We start from the raw sequence: 17085 nt of genomic DNA on the forward strand, positions 1-17085 counted from the left end.
TCATTTGCCATTGTGCCTTCCCTTTCTTTGTTTCTTTGTGTACCACATGCTTCGGGAGTGAGATCATCGGCATTTGTCCTAGGATAAATCTTTAGAAATAATCCCCTGCGCCTAACCTGTGTCGGCAAAAGCTCTGCTTCGGACAACGAAAACCCTGATTATTTCATTCACCTCTGGGACTCTTGACATGGGCGGGTGTGGACCCCAGGAGGTGGGGGTGCCAGGAGAACCTGCCAGCTCCTGAGTCGCTCATTTGCCTGGGACAGAGCCTGGCCAGACTGTGGGGGGTCTCCCTCCCTTGACCCCCATCACTCCCACCTCCTGCATGCAGTTCCACCTTTCACATTTAGACCCCTTTAATGTGGCGGTCCAAAATGAGTTCATTTTGCAGAATTTTTTTTTTCCATCTGTATATGGGATTGCGTCACTAAGTTTATGGAGAAGCCAGCTGTTCCTCTCCATGTTGCAGCATCAGCTCTGCGCAGATTAGGGGGCCTTCTCTGGGTGGATCTCTTTCTGAGTCCCTCTCCTGTTCCACTGGTCCTGCACACTAGTTATTGTTCCTTTGCAGACTCATATTTCAGATATCTAGTAGTATAATCTTGCATCTCTATTCTTTTGTTGCTGTTGTTGTGGTTTTGGGCTTGGGGCCACACCCGACAGTGCAGGGCTTACTCCTGGCTCTTCGCTCGGGGATCTCTGCTGGCAAGGCTCAGGGGACCATAGACAGTACCATATAAGGTGCTGGGGACTGAGTTTCCTTGCCACGTGCAAGGAAAGCACCTTACCTACTGGCCTATCTCTCCATCTCCATTCTTCAAAAATATCTTGGCTCTTTCTGGTCTTTTTTTTTTTTTTTGAGAGGTGGGGGGGGCAACAGTTCATAGCCAATGATGCTCAGGGGTTACTCCTGACTCTGTGCTCGGGAATCACTGCTGGTACTGCTGGGGGACTATATGGTATGCCAGGGATGGAAATTGGGTTGGCTGCATGCAAGGCAAATGCCCTACCCACTGTGCGATCACTCCGGCCCCTCTTCCTGGTTCTTTGTTGGTTGTTTGGTTTTTGTCTGGAGGCCACACCTGGTGGTGCTCAGGGCTTACTCCGACTCCGTGCTCAGGCATCACTCCTGGCAATGCTTGGGTCGGGGGACCACATGCAGTGACAAGAAGCAAAATGAGGTTGCCCTGATCCGCCCCTACCAGAACCCTGGGGCACCCACTGCCCCTTCTGCTGCTCCCGTGCCCGGCCAACTGCTCTGTAACACCTTCAAAGCTTCTCAGGGGCCTTCTTGTGCGTGGCCAGCATGAAAAGCAAATGCATCTTGCCCCCTGTGCTATCTCTCTGTCCCTGAGCTGGACAACCGAAAAGTTAGAGTTGGCAGGACCGGGTATCCAGAACCGGAAGGTGCTACCTGCACGGGGCCTTTCGGACACCATGATTTTGATCAGCCTCTTCCTCTATCCAACAGAGGTTGCCGAACTGTTTTGGTCACCACCTCCTTTTCTGAAAAATAAAAATCATTCAGCTCCCCTGGGAAACCTGCACGCTTCCAATGCCTGAATAGAAAGGTCCCCCAAGTGCGCCCGAGGCTATTGCTGCTCCCCCAGGTTCCATCAACGCTGTGGTGGGGAAACAATAGCCCATAAAGAAACTCTTCTCTAAGTTTAATGAATTTTGTTTGTTTGTTTTTTGTTTGGGGGGGGGAAGGGGGGGCACACCCAGCGATGCTCAGAGCTTAACTCTTGGCTCTGGATTCAGGAATTACTTTTTTTTTTTTCTTTTTGGGTCACACCCGGCGATGCACAGGGGTTACTCCTGGCTCTGCACTCAGGAATTCCTCCTGGCGGTGCTCAGAGGACCATATGGGATGCTGGGAATTGAACCTGGGTCGGCCCCGTGCAAGGCAAACTCCCTACCCGCTCTGCTCTCACTCCAGCCCCTGGATTCAGGAATTACTTCTGGCGGTGCTTAGGGGACCTGGGTCCATCTCATGCAAGGCAAGCACCCTACCCACTATACTATCTCTCGAGCCCCGCTTAATGACATCTATACACAGACTCATTCCTGGGGGGTTTTGCAGCACTTCAGTTTTGTCCACACTTCCATATCCTTCGGTCTGTACTAGGTTTCTCAGTCTCTAGACTAAGTTTCTGGGTTTCGGCCTAAAGCTTTGACATAGCACTGAGAGGAACCAGAATGATGCCAGCCTTGTTCATGGCTCAGAGGTTCATCTGTGGCTCTGTTAATGCCAACAGTGAATAGGATGTGCAACCATTGGACCCATTGAGCCTCCATTTATGTCGGTGGCCAAAGTTCGCACAGCTTCCTTGCATCGCTTCCTGTCTGCCTTGGAGAGAAGGCCGGCTTTGAGACAGGACTAATGCGTGAGTCACTGTTTGCTGGATCTGGTGCTGGCAACAAGCCATGATGTTTGACACTGTCATGGCAGCTCCTTCTGCAGGGCAGTGTTGAAGAAGGACGGCAAGTGCTCTTGCCATTACGGCCTGAGTCTGCTTTTTGGTCCCAGTGACACGTCCTGTGGCTCTTAGTACAGAAGTCACAACTCGGTGATTCAGTAGCTCGAGTGGTGATTCAGAGCTTCACCAGGTGACACACAACTCCCCTTTTCATGACCATTTTGATCCATTCATTCACCAGAGAGGCTCAAAGTGACCCAGCAGGTATCTGCTAGTATTTCTGGATCCCTGGGTGGCAGGAGACAAATTCAAGCAAAAAGCTTTGGCCTGGCAGCTAGCAGGGGGTGGTGCTGGAGGAACGATGCCATAGCAAAAGCTGCTGAAGCCCCTTTTGAGACAGCAGATTAATTGCACCGCCCTTGCCAACCGAGTCTCAGAAAACAGAGTCATCAGCTGCGAGGTTCCCTGGGGCGCGGGCCACTTGTTCCCAGATGTGTGCGTGGGATGGGTGGCAGCAGAGAAATGAACGCTGGGCTGGCACCTCCGAGTCCTGCAGCCTGGATCTCTTCCCGTGTCCCGGGAGGATTGCTGGTGGGCCCCCGAGAGGATTCCGAGGGAACTGGACAAGAATCTCTTCTGCCCAGAAGGATGCAGGGTTGGGCATCAAGCCCAAAATTGTATTGTGGGGCTTGGGGGTGGGGGTGGCTGTTTTCTCTAGAAAGCAGTTTCCTAGCAGCGTGAGGAGCCGCGTGGAGCCGGCTCTCCAGATTGGGCTTCTTTGTGCTTTTGACAGTGTGTCACGGTGGCCCCGCTCGCGACGGTTTCCTGCAGCAGACTGGGAGCATAAAGGAGCTCATGCCGCTCCTTGTCTGCCTCTGGCTTCGTCCCTGCCCCCCTGCCCCCCTCCCCCCTCCTCGGTCGGTACCACCTTTCCCCTGGTGCTCAGACGCGACGCCGGGGGAGGTAGCCTTGTCACTGCCCCATCATGGCTTCGAGGCTCAGGGCCCTCCATGGGTGGTGCTGCCCCCAGGATGTCCCCCATAACCATAGGGTTGCCCCCAACTCTTTTTTGTTCTTTAGCTTTCATTTGGAAGGGTCTTTGCTCTTGGCTCTGTGCTCACAGACGACACCGGACAGTGCCCAGGGGAACGAATGGGGTGCTGGCAGATTGGCAGCATGTGAGGCAAATGCCTTACCTGCTGTACTATCTCTCTGACCCTCTCATTGCTAAATCTCCACTCTCCCACCCCTCAGGCCCCTCCCCCTCCCCTCAGGCCAGGCTCACGTCTTTTTTAAAAAAACCAACAAGTTTTTTATTTATTTATTTTATTTAGCTTTGGGGGGTCACACCCAGCAATGCTCAGGGGTTACTCCTGACTCTGCACTCAGGAATTGCTCCTGGCATTGTTTGGGGAACCATATGGGATGCTGGGGATTGAACCCGGGTCTGCCGCATGCAAGGCAAATACCCTACCCGCTGTGCTATCGCTCCAGCCCCAAGCTAGGCTCCCTTCCCTGGTCTTGTAGAATGGCTGTTGGGGCTCTCAGGTGAAGGAACCCCAGAGTTCTTGGAACCACTTGTTTAGTTTTGTTTTTTCCCCCTTGGCTACTCTCAGCAGTACTCAGGGCTTACTCCTGACTCTCTGCTCAGGGGTCGCACCTGGTGGTGCTTCAGGGACCACATGTGATGCCCAGGATCAAACCAGGGTCAGCCATGTGCAAAGCAAACGCCCTACCCACTGTAGTATCTCTCTGGCCCTGGACCACTTGTTAAAGATGTTCACCCGAGACCTTCCTGTGGCCAAAGCTGCAAGATCAAGAGGGTGTCAGGGAGCTAGGGAGAGGGACCCTCTGGGCGAATGGAGAGAGGACTAGCTCTTGTTTAGCTCCCTGGGGTGCCCCGACTTCCCAGGAGGGTAAGACAGTTGCTAAGCTATTGGGGAAGAAGGGTCTGGGGGGCGCTGTGAGGATAGGGCCGAAGAAGGAAGTCTTGGGCGAGAAGAGAAGGTTCAGAGGGAAGGGATCAAGTTTTACTAAACTCTGGATTAACGAGGGGAGCAACTGCATTCCCGAGAGCCTCCGAGCTGCCCCTCCTGCATCTGCTCCCACCTGCCCCCGTGAATCCTGCTTCCCAGCCAGAATGAAACTGAGCTGTGAAGAGTCTGCGGAGCAGAGCAGGGCAGCGGGAGGGCACCTGGCCCCCAAAGCTGGCACGTTGCTCCCTGCGCCAGCTGATGTGAGAGGAAGGTGTTTGGCTGTGCTCCCAGCCTGCTGTCCGCCCCGTTCCCTGTCTGGGGCCTGAGAGTACAGACAAGGGGGCCCAGTGCAGAGCCTAGCTTGAGAAATTGATGTCGCTGGGCCCCACCAGTGACTTATGTTAAGTGGGGAGGAGAAAGACGGTCACTTTCTCCCCAATCGCCTCTACCACCCGGGACCCAGGGTTACTGGGTTCTTGTCTCGCTCACAGAAAAGAATTTCAGGAGTAGACAAGCAGTGAAGTGAACAGATTTTATTTAGAGGTTTTTTTGAGGGAAGGGGAAAGGGATAAGTTGTAAGAGAGAATAGTAAGAGTAACGCGCTCAAAAGAGAACACGGGGCTTCTCCAAGGGTGGAGAGAGTTCTGCACACATCCTAGCACTAGACACGAAAGCATGAGAATACACATCTCAAGAGGGGAGATGTGCTCGGGCACTGCATGTGCTCGGCCACGTGGGCGCAAGCAGCACATGGGCTCAGGCAGCATGTGCACGCCCATCCTTTGCTCAAGGTGGCCTTTTATAGGGTTTCTTCAACCTGCCCCCACGTGGGGTTTCTTCCCAGGTAAAAGTCCATTGCTAAGGAGATTACCAGGGAAATTGGGAGTGGTGATGGTCTTCTTTAGGCTGGATCACATTTTAATCAGATTGAGGGAGAGGCCTGAGAGTTTGAGGAACTTCATGGGGAGGGGTCCAACCTACTCAGGGTCTCCTGAAGGTCTTATCAGGTCTGTTTTCTGTATCCACAGGGTGGATCAGTCTTAGGATTCTGCTTCCCAGAGACTTTGTTAATCTAAGTTTCATTGCCAAGGGCCTTTCCCTATCTACCTGCCTACATCAAAATGGCCTCATTTCCTGGGGATCTGCTCTCCTGAGCCTCCCCAGCAGACCCACTAAACATCTTTATTATTTTTTACATTTTTTATGCGGTGTTTCTTTTTCCCTCCCGCCCTTTCTCTGGTCATCGCCATGTTCATTGTGGTGCTGCCTGGGGCTCGTGGACGAGGCCACGGACCACACTGAGGACCACAAGCCTTTAGTAGTGCTGCTCACACTCACGTTTGCGGGGGTCACGCTCTTTAGCTGCGGGGCTGACACACGGTCAGCCAGGGGCCTCTCCCGTGCTCACGTTGGCCAACCCCAATTTGTAGTGGAAGCACCATGGGGCTCAAATCACCTATAGGTCACTTATTCCCAGTCTCCTCAGGTTAGTGAGATATCCTAGCATTCACCTGTTACCTCAAGCGTATTCATTCCAAAGGCCTCAGGCCTTGGGGGTTCTGCCCAAGGGGCTTTGCAGTGGTATTTAGGGACAAGAAGGAAGTTGGTTGAGTAAAGTGAGAAAGAATGAACCGAAAAGAAAACTTCTGATATGGGCTGTTATAAGGCCTAGGATATGTGTCCACGATATACAAAAGGAATCACCACAAATATCCTGCTTTGCCCAATCCCTTTGTCTCTCCACCTTGCTCATCTAGATCACTTATTCCGAGGCTCCACAGATTAGTGAGAGGTCCTAGCGTTCACCTGCTAACTCAGTCCCCCCAGCTAAGAAGATCTGACGGAGCTTTAAGAAGATAGCAACGGTTTTCCATCTTTTCTAGGCTTCCTACTAAAGGACACCCAGACCCTAACTCCCTTCCCTACCCTTCCTTATCGCAAATAAAAGTTCTGCGGAATTCAGCCAGCTCATCTTCCGTCCTTGTTTCCAGTCTCGGCGGTTTGAGGAGAAGGGTCTATACCCGCTCTCCCAGCTTTGCCTATAAGGAGTGTGTGGTCAGCATTCAAACACAGAGGTCCTGAAGCAATTTTCACTGGCCTTCCCAGAGTTCCAGCGCGGAGTCCATTGATTCAGGCCTGATGAGGATTGATTTTTGCCTGGTGACTCTGTGGAGAAGCCCAGGCTGTCTGAGGCCTCCTTCCTATCCAAGTGGGCCCCCCGCAGCCGCCCAGTTCTGGACCTGCTTTAGTGCCTGCTCGAATGACCAAGAAGGTCTCTCTCCAGAGCAGGGACAGGAAATGAAACAAGCCCTGGGCTTATGATCTCTGGCGTTCAGTCCAAGAAATAGAGGTGCTGCTTCTTGAAAACTAGACGGTGATCTTTCATTTTTTTGGTTTCTGTTTGGGTCACACCCAGCGATGCACAGGGGTTACTCCTGGCTCATGCACTCAGGAATTACTCCTGGCGGTGCTCGGGGGACCATGTGGGATGCTGGGAATCGAACCTGGGTTGGCGCACGCAAGGCAAATGCTCCACCCGCAGTGTTATTGCTGCAGCCCCTAGACATGATCTTTCTAAGCCATGGAGTAAATTTTTGCATATTTAAAAAAAAAAAAGGTGGGCAGACAGAAAAAAAATCCTATTGATGTGTTTCAAGCCCCTTCAGATACAAATGCTCACGGGCATCACTCCTGCTGTCTTGCAGGATGGGGCATAGGTGTCAGCGTATAGGTCGGCCTCACAGCAGGTGAGCTGGGGCAGCCCTTTGACCCCTCCGCCTCCTGCGTTTCTGTTTCTTGAGTGCATTGGAGCTCAGGACCTGGCCAATCCCAATCAATGAGGCTGGTGTGGGGACCGCGCAGAGGTCTGGTATGGCCAGCGTCTGAGACAGGAGAGAAACGCCCCAGAGCATGCAGGCACTGCCTCCCCTACAGAGTTTTGCCCCAAAGAGAGCTGCGCCTCAGTGCCCTGCTGTGCCCCTTGCTCAGGACCTTTCTGGAAGGAACCCCTGGTGATAAGAATGTTCCTGTTAGGGTTCCTGGTTCCCCTGATAAATGCTTCCAGACTGGACATCATGTCTTCTACATGGGTGAGACGGCCCTTTCGTCTGCTTGGTTGGTTTGGGGGCCACAGCCAGCAGTGCTTAGAAATCAGTCCTGGCTCTGCGCTGAGGGATCAATCCTGGAGGGGCTTGGAGGATTATTTGTGCTTGTGAGTTCAAAAAGCATGGGTTAGAGGGGCTGGAGCAATAGCACGGCGGATAGGGCATTTGCCTTGCACGCGGCCGACCCGAGTTCGATTCCCAACATCCCATATGGTCCCCTGAGCACCGCCAGGAGGAATTCCTGAGTGCAGAGCCAGGAGTAACCCCTGAGCATCACCGGGTTGACAGGGCGAGGGAACTTGAAGGAATGGGGGAAGGAAGGAACAGGGGCAACGGGCTGATTGGTAATCAGTGATCCTTTGTTTTATTCTCAGTCTGCATTCTTACAGCTTCATTCTCCTACACAGTGTTCCTAAAGAAACAATTACAGCATAGTTGTTTCTTCCTCTTCCTCCCTCTTACACCATAGTTGTATAGAAATCATGAAGGGTGGGGCAACACATTGGTGTGGTTGAACATTATCATAACAACTAATAGAGGTAAAGCCCCTTCTTCAGGGGAACTTCTAGGACATTAGCTCAAGGACAAAATCTAATCTGGGGGTTCAGCACTCTCGATTTCTAGGAGATCCGCTCAAGGGTGGGATCCCATCTAGAGCGTATTACTTTCTCCTTTCCTCAGCTAGTAATCCATTTAAACAATCATAGTAAATTTACTTCTTACTAATATTTTGAGTCATTTTGTATGAACTTAGTAAGAGATATATTAACTTTAAAGGGTGACTCTTCCTCGGGACATCTCATTATATATCCCAGACTATAGTCCTCAGGCCTGCGGCTGGAGTAATAGCACAGTGGGTCGGGCATTTGCCTTGCATGCGGCTGACCCAGGTTCGATTCCTCTGTCCCTCTCGGAGAGCCCGGTGAGATACCGAGAGTATCCCGCCCTCACAGCAGAGCCTGGCAAGCTCCCCGTGGCGTATTCGATATGCCAAAAACAATAACAGCAAGTCTCACAATGGAGACGTTACTGATGCCCGCTTGAGCAAATCAATGAACAACAGGATGACAGTACTATGACAGTGCTACAGCCCTCAGGCCAGGTTAGTCTTTCCTAACCCGAGTGGGGTCCTTATTCAGTTACTTCTTTTGGGGTCATGACAGAGTTTGTTTCATGACTGTGCTCTTAACTTATTATACTTTTTTTTTTTTAGCTTTTTGGGTCACACCCAGCGATGCTCAGGGGTTACTCCTAACTCATACACTCAGGAATTACTCCCAGCAGCACTCGGGGGACCATATGGGATGCTGGGAATCAAACCCAGGTCACCCTCGTGCAAGGCAAACACCCTACCCGCTGTGCTATCACTCCAGCCCCATTAACTTATACTTCTTATGATGCTCAGCTTGTCCCTTTTTGATGCCAGGGTAGCTCACAGCTGCCCTGGGTTCATCCTTTTCCCTCACTGGGATCCTGCTTTTGGGGGTGTTAGGAACTAAGGGCAACTAAGGCTTAAGTCAGGTAACTATGATGAATGCCCAGGAATAAATATTATTCAAAGTCAATTAACTCTTATTTTACAAAAGCATAGCATCAACTGTCTCCCTGGGTCTACCAAAAAGGACATTGGGGGCTGGAGTGATAACACAGTGGGTAGGGCATTTGCCTTGCATGCGGCCAATCCAGGTTCGATTCCCAGCATCCCATATGGTCCCCCGAGCACCGCCAGGGGTAATTCCTGAGTGCAGAGCCAGGAGTAACCCCTGTGCATCGCTGAATGTGACCCAAAAAGCAGAAAAAAATTTTTTTTCAAAAAGGACATTGCTAAACCACACAAAGGACATAGAGCAAAGAGAAAAGCAATATAGGATTATTAGTGTCTGATGGAATTGGGTGTGCCTCAAGAGCACGGTTGTGGGAGTAACTCAATAAACCTAAGCTCCCTGCAGAAGGAGCAAGGACAACTCAATGCTATCCAGCATTTGTGGTGTTGGGGATGGAGCTGAGTTCAGCTGCATGTGAGGCAAGCATCTTACCCCTGTACTGCCTCTCCAGGCCAAGATCAGCTTTTTATGAATGTTGTATGTCACAGTGATGGGATTTCTATGCCATCATCCTTGTCCTTGTCGAATGTAATACAAAGCAAAAATAGCAGGGCCAGAGAGATAGTATAGCAAGCAAGGTGTTTGCCTTGATTTGGCCAACCCGGGGCTCCATCCCTAGCATCCTATATGGTCCCTTGAGCACTGCCAGGAATAATTCCTAAGTTCAGAGCCAGGAGTAAGCACTTAATACTGCCAGGTGTGGCCCCAACAACAACAATAACATAAAAAGCAAAAAACAAACAAACAAGAGATTTTCAGTCATGCTGCCTAATTCGGATTGGAGCAATAGCACAGCCTGTAGGGTGTTTGCCTTGCACGCTGCCGACCCGGGTTTGATTCCTCCATCCCTCTCGGAGAGCCCAGCAAGCTACAGAGAGTATCCTGCCTGCACGGTAGAGCCTGACCAACTACCCGTGGCGTATTCGGTATGCCAAAAACAGTAACAATAAGTCTCACAATGGAGACGTTACTGGTGTCCACTTGAGCAAATCGACAAACAACGGGACGACAGTGCTACAGTGCGACAGTGCTGCCTGATTCGGCCTGCTGGCTTTGTGTCCCATCAGGCCTCAGGCGCACAGAGATGGTTCTGTTCCTGCTAGTCTTGCATGCTGCTCATCTGCTTTGAGAATCAAGGCCCTGGTCACTTCGTGAAATGTTTGCCTGCTCTCTTTTCTCCGGCTCCCTCGCTGAATTCTTTGGCGGTGGGCTTTGGAACTGATAAAAACACACCCCAGTGCCTGCTTGTTCAGCCGGGGGCTCGGCAAGACAGACACCACCGTTTCCTTGTTTCTCATCTCTGCAGCTTATTTATGGTGTTTGTGTTGTTTCTGGGAGGCCCTGCCGAGAGCTGGTCATTTCCCTGAGGAAGTGGGGGTGGGGGTGGGGGGTGCTATGTGAAGTGGGAGCTCACTGCTCCTAGGCCGGGGCCCAGCTCCAGGGAAGCCGGGGACCCTGCTCAGCCGGCCCCTCCCCACGCAGGCACCATGTTCCGCAAGAAGAAGAAGAAACGCCCCGAGATCTCGGCCCCACAAAACTTCCAGCACCGTGTCCACACCTCCTTCGACCCCAAGGAAGGCAAGTTCGTGGGCCTGCCCCCACAATGGCAGAACATCCTGGACACGCTGCGGCGCCCCAAGCCCGTGGTGGACCCTTCACGCATCACGAGGGTGCAGCTTCAGCCCATGAAGGTAAGGAGAGGGGAGGGCGTGGGGAGCCCCAAGTTCAAACGCCTCCAGCCCCACCGAGAGCTGTGTGGGGGCAGGGGGAGTGGCTCAATGGCTGAACACGTGCCCAGCATGCCAGAGACCCGGGGCTCAGCCGCCAGCTCCACCTCCACCCAGTACCTCCCCATCCCCTTTCCCAGGACCTGGCAAAGTCACAAAAGGCACCAGAGGAGTATGGGAGTGTGGGTCAGTGGTCAAGTGCTTGCCTGGCATGTTGGAGACCCGAGGTCAGGCCCCAGCACTGCAGTCTAAGAACACATAACAGGGGACCCAGAGAACCGGTGTCAGTAATATCACTCCCTGGGTGGCCCAGGGCAGGTGTGAGGAGCCCCTCTCCCTGCGAGACACCCAACAACACGGGCTCAGTGGAACCTCCTCAACATGAGTGCATCCCCCAGGACCCGCGGCCCATCTGTGGGTCCTTCCCCAGGGCAGCGGGGTCCTGTTACGGTGACGGTAGAGAGATGCAGCAGCTTGGAGGCCAGGCTAGGGCCACCTCAGGGCTGGAGCTTGACCCGCATGCCAGCTGGGCATGTTCCCTCGAAGGCCACAGAGCAAGCGAGCTAGGGGACGCAGCAGGCCCCAGGAGGGAGTCTGGGCCCCCCACCCGCCACCGGGGCCCATTGTACACCGAGTGGGTGCTGGACGTTCAGCCTGTGGTCACCCGCCGTCTGGGGTGCAGCACTGCAGCCTCTCCCCACCCACCCCCCCGCCAGAGAACAGGCATCCTCTGTGTCCTGCAGCAGCAAAGGCCGAGCCGCTGTGCATCCTGGCCAGCAAGTGACCACTCAGTGGAGGGCCTCGGAGGTTCCCCTGGGGCTGGCCCCGCTGCTCACCCACCCGCGTCTCCCTTCCCTGCAGACGGTGGTGCGGGGCAGCTCGGTGCCCGCCGACGGCTACATCTTAGGGCTGCTCAACGACATCCAGAAGTTGTCGGTCACCAGCTCCAACACCCTTCGTGGCCGCAGCCCCACCAGCCGGCGGCGGGCCCAGTCCCTGGGGCTGCTGGGGGATGAGCACTGGGCCGCTGACCCGGACATGTACCTGCAGAGCCCCCAGTCCGAGCGCACTGACCCCCACGGCCTCTACCTCAGCAGCAACGGGGGCACCCCAGCAGGCTACCGGCAGGCGCCGTGGCCGGAACCGCAGACCCCACGGGTCCTGCCCAATGGGCTGGCCGCAAAGGCCCAGTCCCTGGGCCCCACCGAGTTCCAGGGCGCCACGCAGCGCTGCCTGCAGCTGGCCCCCTGCCTGCAGCCCTCCCCGCCGGCCGCCTCCGGCAGGCATGGAACCAAGGCGGCCAGGCACGGCTCCGAGGAGAGCCGGCCGCAGTCCTGCATGGTGGGCCCGGCGGCGGGCAGGCCCGGCGGGGAGGGCACTCCGAGCCCCAAAGCCCAGGAAAGCAGCCTGAAGCGTCGACTCTTCTGGAGCATGTTCCTGTCCGCTGCCCCCGGTCCGCTCAGCAGCAAGTCGGGCCCCCCGCCCCAGAGCAAGGTACTGCGGTGGCGGGTCCCACTCAGGACGGGGAGCCCTGCTGGGTGGGAGATGTGTATTGGCAGCCCCTGGCCCAGGGCCCAGAGTGTCACACCCCAGCCTCTATGTCCAGTCTCGCCCCCTGGTTACATCACAGACCCCCCCACCTCTGCCAGCCCTCCCTCACTGGGGCTCAAACACGGGCAGTTTCCTGCTTGGGGTGGACAGGCAGGGCGCTGGTCCCGAGGCTTGGCTTTGACCCTGCCCGCCCCGACTACAGCCAGGTCTCTCTGCAGTCACCTCCCCACCCCTGTGGTCCTATGGCCTGGAGGCATAATCCCACCCAATGTGGACCCTGTGCTGTCTGGGGCCTCTGCTGGGGATGCCCACACCTCCTCCACTGCTGCAGTGGGGGGCGCCCTGGATTGAAGACCACCTCTTCCCCCTTCCCTGGGCTGCGGAGACCTTTCCAGAGCACTCCCAAAGTCTGTCAATGACCCGGAAGACCCCCGGGGAAGACCCCAGAGAGCAGCAGGGAGGATGCAGGGGCTGTGTTGGGTTGGGCTGCACACGAACCGCAGCTCACTGGGGTCCGGCTTCAGCTCACAGCGCACCCCCCCGCCTCAGTTGGCTGGCAGCACTGCTGGGAGGCTGCAGTCGCACCCACAAGCCACCCTCTTCCCTGTTTCTGTTCTCGGCAGCCCAGCTCCTCATTCCGACCGCCCCAGAAAGACTCGCCACCCAACCCAGTGGCCAAGGCCCAGTCGTTGCCGCCAGACCAGCCCGCGGGGCCCTTCAGCCCCCTGCCCCCCTCCGACACCAGCAGCCCCCACAAGCCCCCGCGCACGGTCCCAGCCGCCGGCCCCCCGCCCCGCCGCTCATCCCCGGCGGGCTCACCCCGCACCCGGCACGCCCAAATCAGCACCAGCAACCTGTACCTGCCCCAGGACCCCGCGGCGGCCAAGGGGGCCCTGGTGGGCGAGGACCCGGGGGTGGTGACGCACGAGCAGTTCAAGGCTGCGCTCAGGATGGTGGTGGACCAGGGCGACCCCCGGCTGCTGCTGGACAGCTACGTGAAGATCGGCGAGGGCTCCACCGGCATCGTCTGCCTGGCACGCGAGAAGCACTCGGGCCGCCAGGTGGCCGTGAAGATGATGGACCTCAGGAAGCAACAGCGCCGGGAACTGCTCTTCAACGAGGTGGGTGGGGGGCTGCGCGGGGGTGTTGGGGCGCGGGGGCGGTGATGTCTGCCAGCTCATGCGCTCAGGCCCCGCCCCGCGCCTCCTCCCCAGGTGGTGATCATGCGGGACTACCAGCACCTCAACGTGGTGGAGATGTACAAGAGCTACCTGGTGGGGGAGGAGCTGTGGGTGCTAATGGAGTTCCTGCAGGGCGGGGCGCTCACCGACATCGTCTCTCAAGTCAGGTGGGTACTGTCAGCTGCAGGGGGCAGTGTGGCAGGGGCCTGTCAGATCACCCCCCACCCCCCACCCCAGCCCCTCATATGTTGGGATTAATAATCTCAGGGGATGGGAGCCAGCTGGTTGCATGCCTGGACTTAGGCCCAGTTTCTGCCCGGGTTCTGATGACCGTGCCCTGTATGGGGTCAGAACCAGGGGCACCAACTCTGTGCGTCCCTGTACCCCGTCCCCCTCCCCACAAAGCTCACATTCTCCTTTCATTCATTTATTTGTTTGGTTCTGAGGCCACACCTGGCTGGCTCTGTGCTCAGGGATCCTCTTGGCTGGGGTCTGGGAACCACTTGGGGTGCTGGGGTTCCAACCTGGGTCCTCTGCATGCAAGGCAAGCGCCCCACCTGCCGTCCTGTCTCTTGGCTTCCCAAGCTCTCACACTCTCCCCCTCGGGGCCTGCCTCTTTTCCCCCACAGACTGAGCGAGGAGCAGATCGCCACCGTGTGTGAGGCTGTGCTGCAGGCCCTGGCTTACCTGCACGCCCAGGGCGTCATCCACCGGGACATCAAGAGTGACTCCATCCTGCTGACCCTCGACGGCAGGGTAGGGCCCTTGCCCTGCATGAACACGTGCACACACACAACACACACACATACACAAACACACACATGTGCATACACACATATGCACACATGCATGCATGCACAACACATACGCACACATGCAGATGCATGCGTGCACACACAACACACATACATACACATATGCACACATGCGTGCATGCACTCACGTGCACATGCACATACACACAGACATGTATACACATATGCACACATGCATGCATGCACACACACACACACGCACACCTCGTACCCCCCACTTCGTTGCTCCCTCGCTCACTGCTCACACCACTTTCTGCTGCTCTACCTCAACCGCAGGTGAAACTCTCAGATTTCGGATTCTGTGCTCAGATCAGCAAAGACGTCCCCAAGAGGAAGTCGCTGGTGGGCACCCCCTACTGGATGGCCCCTGAAGTGATCTCCAGGTCCCTGTATGCCACTGAGGTACTGCTCCCTCGACCCCTCCCCATCCCCTGTATCCCAGCAGAGGCCCTTCCCTGGTGCTTCCCTCTCATCAACTCCCCCAAACAGCGTCAGGTTCCCAAGTGGCCCTACCCCTCTGCTCATTGCCCCCGATGCCCTGTGCTTTAAATATATATATATATATATATATATATATATATATGTATATGTATATTTATTTATTTATTGCTTTTTGCTCCATACCCAGCTGTGCTCAGGGTTTCCTCCTACTTCTGCACTCAGAGATGACTCCTGGAAGGCCTGGGAGACCATATAGGGTGCCGGAAATCGAACCTAGGTCAGCCACATGCCAGGCAAGCGCTGTGCTATCGCATCAGCCCCGGTCCCTGATCTTGCCTGTGACTTTACTACCGGACTAGAGACCAAGCTGCTCCCTCCGGGCCTTGAGGCAGGGCAGGCTATGAGCATGCTTCCCCGCCCCCCCTGCTGGTGGCCAACAGGTGTATCCCCGAGGCCAGAGGCGCCTCGTGCAGGAAAGGTAGACAGGGAGGAGGCTGGCTCACCAAGGACACGTGGGCAGCACATTTCCACCGAGGGGCCAGATGTCTGTGAGTCCAGGACTGTCTCCTCCTGCAGGTGGACATCTGGTCTCTGGGCATCATGGTGATTGAGATGGTGGATGGAGAACCTCCATACTTCAGCGATTCCCCCGTGCAAGCCATGAAGAGGCTCCGGGACAGTCCCCCACCCAAGCTGAAGCATTCTCACAAGGTCAGTGGCACATGCGTTGGAACCAATGGGCACCCTTCTCCCTGGGCTGAGCTGGCTCCTCTCCCCACCACAGAAGGCCACGACGACTTCTCCCTTCCCACACAAAAGTGGGCGTGTGCCACATCTATTTCCTGGGCAGTGGCCACAGGAGTAGCTCCCTGTGGGTAAAGTTCAGGAGCTGTTCCGGAGAGAAAGGAAAGAAAGGTGTCCAGGACTCCCCAATGCCCCCCGGAAAGAACCCAGAGAAGCTAATGGAATGGACCACCTCGGTAAAGCCACACAAACCCGCAGGCCTTACTTGTGGACACCCCCTGCTGGCAGCCAAGCCCACAACAGGGCTGTGAAATAGCACTGCCACCTGGTGGCTAAAATGAGAAATGTCCCAGAGGATGGACGCCCAGACCCTAAATGGCAAGCGACATAATTCCACAGGGCTGGGAGGACAGGCAAGAAATGCCTCTTCAGACATCTGGTCCATGGAGCCTGTGCTGCTAACAATGACATATCCCGATCAGGGAGATTTCCAGTTGTCTAATTCCCAGCAGGTGTATTTTTCCAGCAGCCCAAGACAGGACCATTCTATTATTAGCTTAAAACAAAGCAACATTAAACCCTTATCTTCAAGCCGATGACTTAGAACAATTCATCTTCCCTTCTTTTCTGCTTTTCAAATGACTTCTTTATCCCTGGCCTTTTTATTTTTTCTTTTTGGGTCACACCCAGCGATGCACAGGGATTACTCCTGGCTCTGCACTCAGGAATCACCCCTGGCGGTGCTCTGGGGACCATATGGGATGCTGGGAATCGAACCTGGGTCGGCCACGTGCAAGGCAAACACCCTACCTGTTGTGCTATTGTCCCAGCCCCCCTCTCTCTTTTTTTTTTTTTTTTTGCTTTTTGGGTCACACCCAGTGATGCTCAGGGATTACTCCTGGCAGTGCTTGGGGGACCATATGGGATGCCGGGGATCGAACCCAGTCGGCCGCGTGCAAGGCAAACGCCCTACCCGCTGTGCTATTGCTCCGGCCCTATCCCCCTCCCTTTTTTTTTAAGTAAGAGTTTCACCCAGTGTAGCTGGGGAGATTGGGGCTCCTCCAGACAATTCTCAGCCTGCACTGCAGGCCTAACAGTTGGGGGTTCAGCCTAGCGAGGTGATGCCAATTTACTAGCCTCTTTGGTTTATCTTCACATCTCAGACAGGGCACCCACACTGGATCATCAGTTCATTTGTTTGTAAAACTGAAGTCCAGACAAAACTTCAGCTTGTGTCAGGAAAAATTAGCCACAAAATTTGCCTATAAATGATGTACCTGGAGAGTATTGTGCTGAGTGAAATGAGTCAGAAGGAAAGGGACAGATATAGAATGACTGCACTCATTTGTGGTATATACAAATATATATAGTAGAAGAATAATATCCATGGCTAGGGAAAATAGGGGTTAGCAGGAGTGGTCAGTGGTTGTAACTAACCACAAGTGTGTGGGAGGCTGAAGGGAGGTGAGATAGAGAAGAGACCAGTATGACAATAATAGCTGGGGATGATCAGGCTGGACAA

The 17085-nt window shown here is 55.0% G+C and overlaps 1 protein-coding gene across 3 annotated transcripts in view; it reads left to right on the plus strand.

Moving 5' to 3' along the window:
* PAK6 (p21 (RAC1) activated kinase 6) overlaps positions 1–17085 on the plus strand; it is a 40263-nt gene that overhangs the window by 20285 nt on the left and 2893 nt on the right. For all 3 annotated transcript variants that reach the window (XM_055131471.1, XM_055131472.1, XM_055131470.1), the window contains 7 exons: positions 10587–10795; positions 11693–12325; positions 13006–13503; positions 13597–13730; positions 14193–14319; positions 14655–14780; positions 15396–15530. In XM_055131471.1, the coding sequence (XP_054987446.1) occupies positions 10592–10795; positions 11693–12325; positions 13006–13503; positions 13597–13730; positions 14193–14319; positions 14655–14780; positions 15396–15530 (1857 nt within the window). In that variant the 5' untranslated portion in view covers positions 10587–10591. The remainder of the gene's footprint in view (positions 1–10586; positions 10796–11692; positions 12326–13005; positions 13504–13596; positions 13731–14192; positions 14320–14654; positions 14781–15395; positions 15531–17085) is intronic.

This window comes from Sorex araneus, chromosome 3, assembly GCF_027595985.1.
Source record: "Sorex araneus isolate mSorAra2 chromosome 3, mSorAra2.pri, whole genome shotgun sequence".
NCBI lineage: Eukaryota > Metazoa > Chordata > Mammalia > Eulipotyphla > Soricidae > Sorex > Sorex araneus.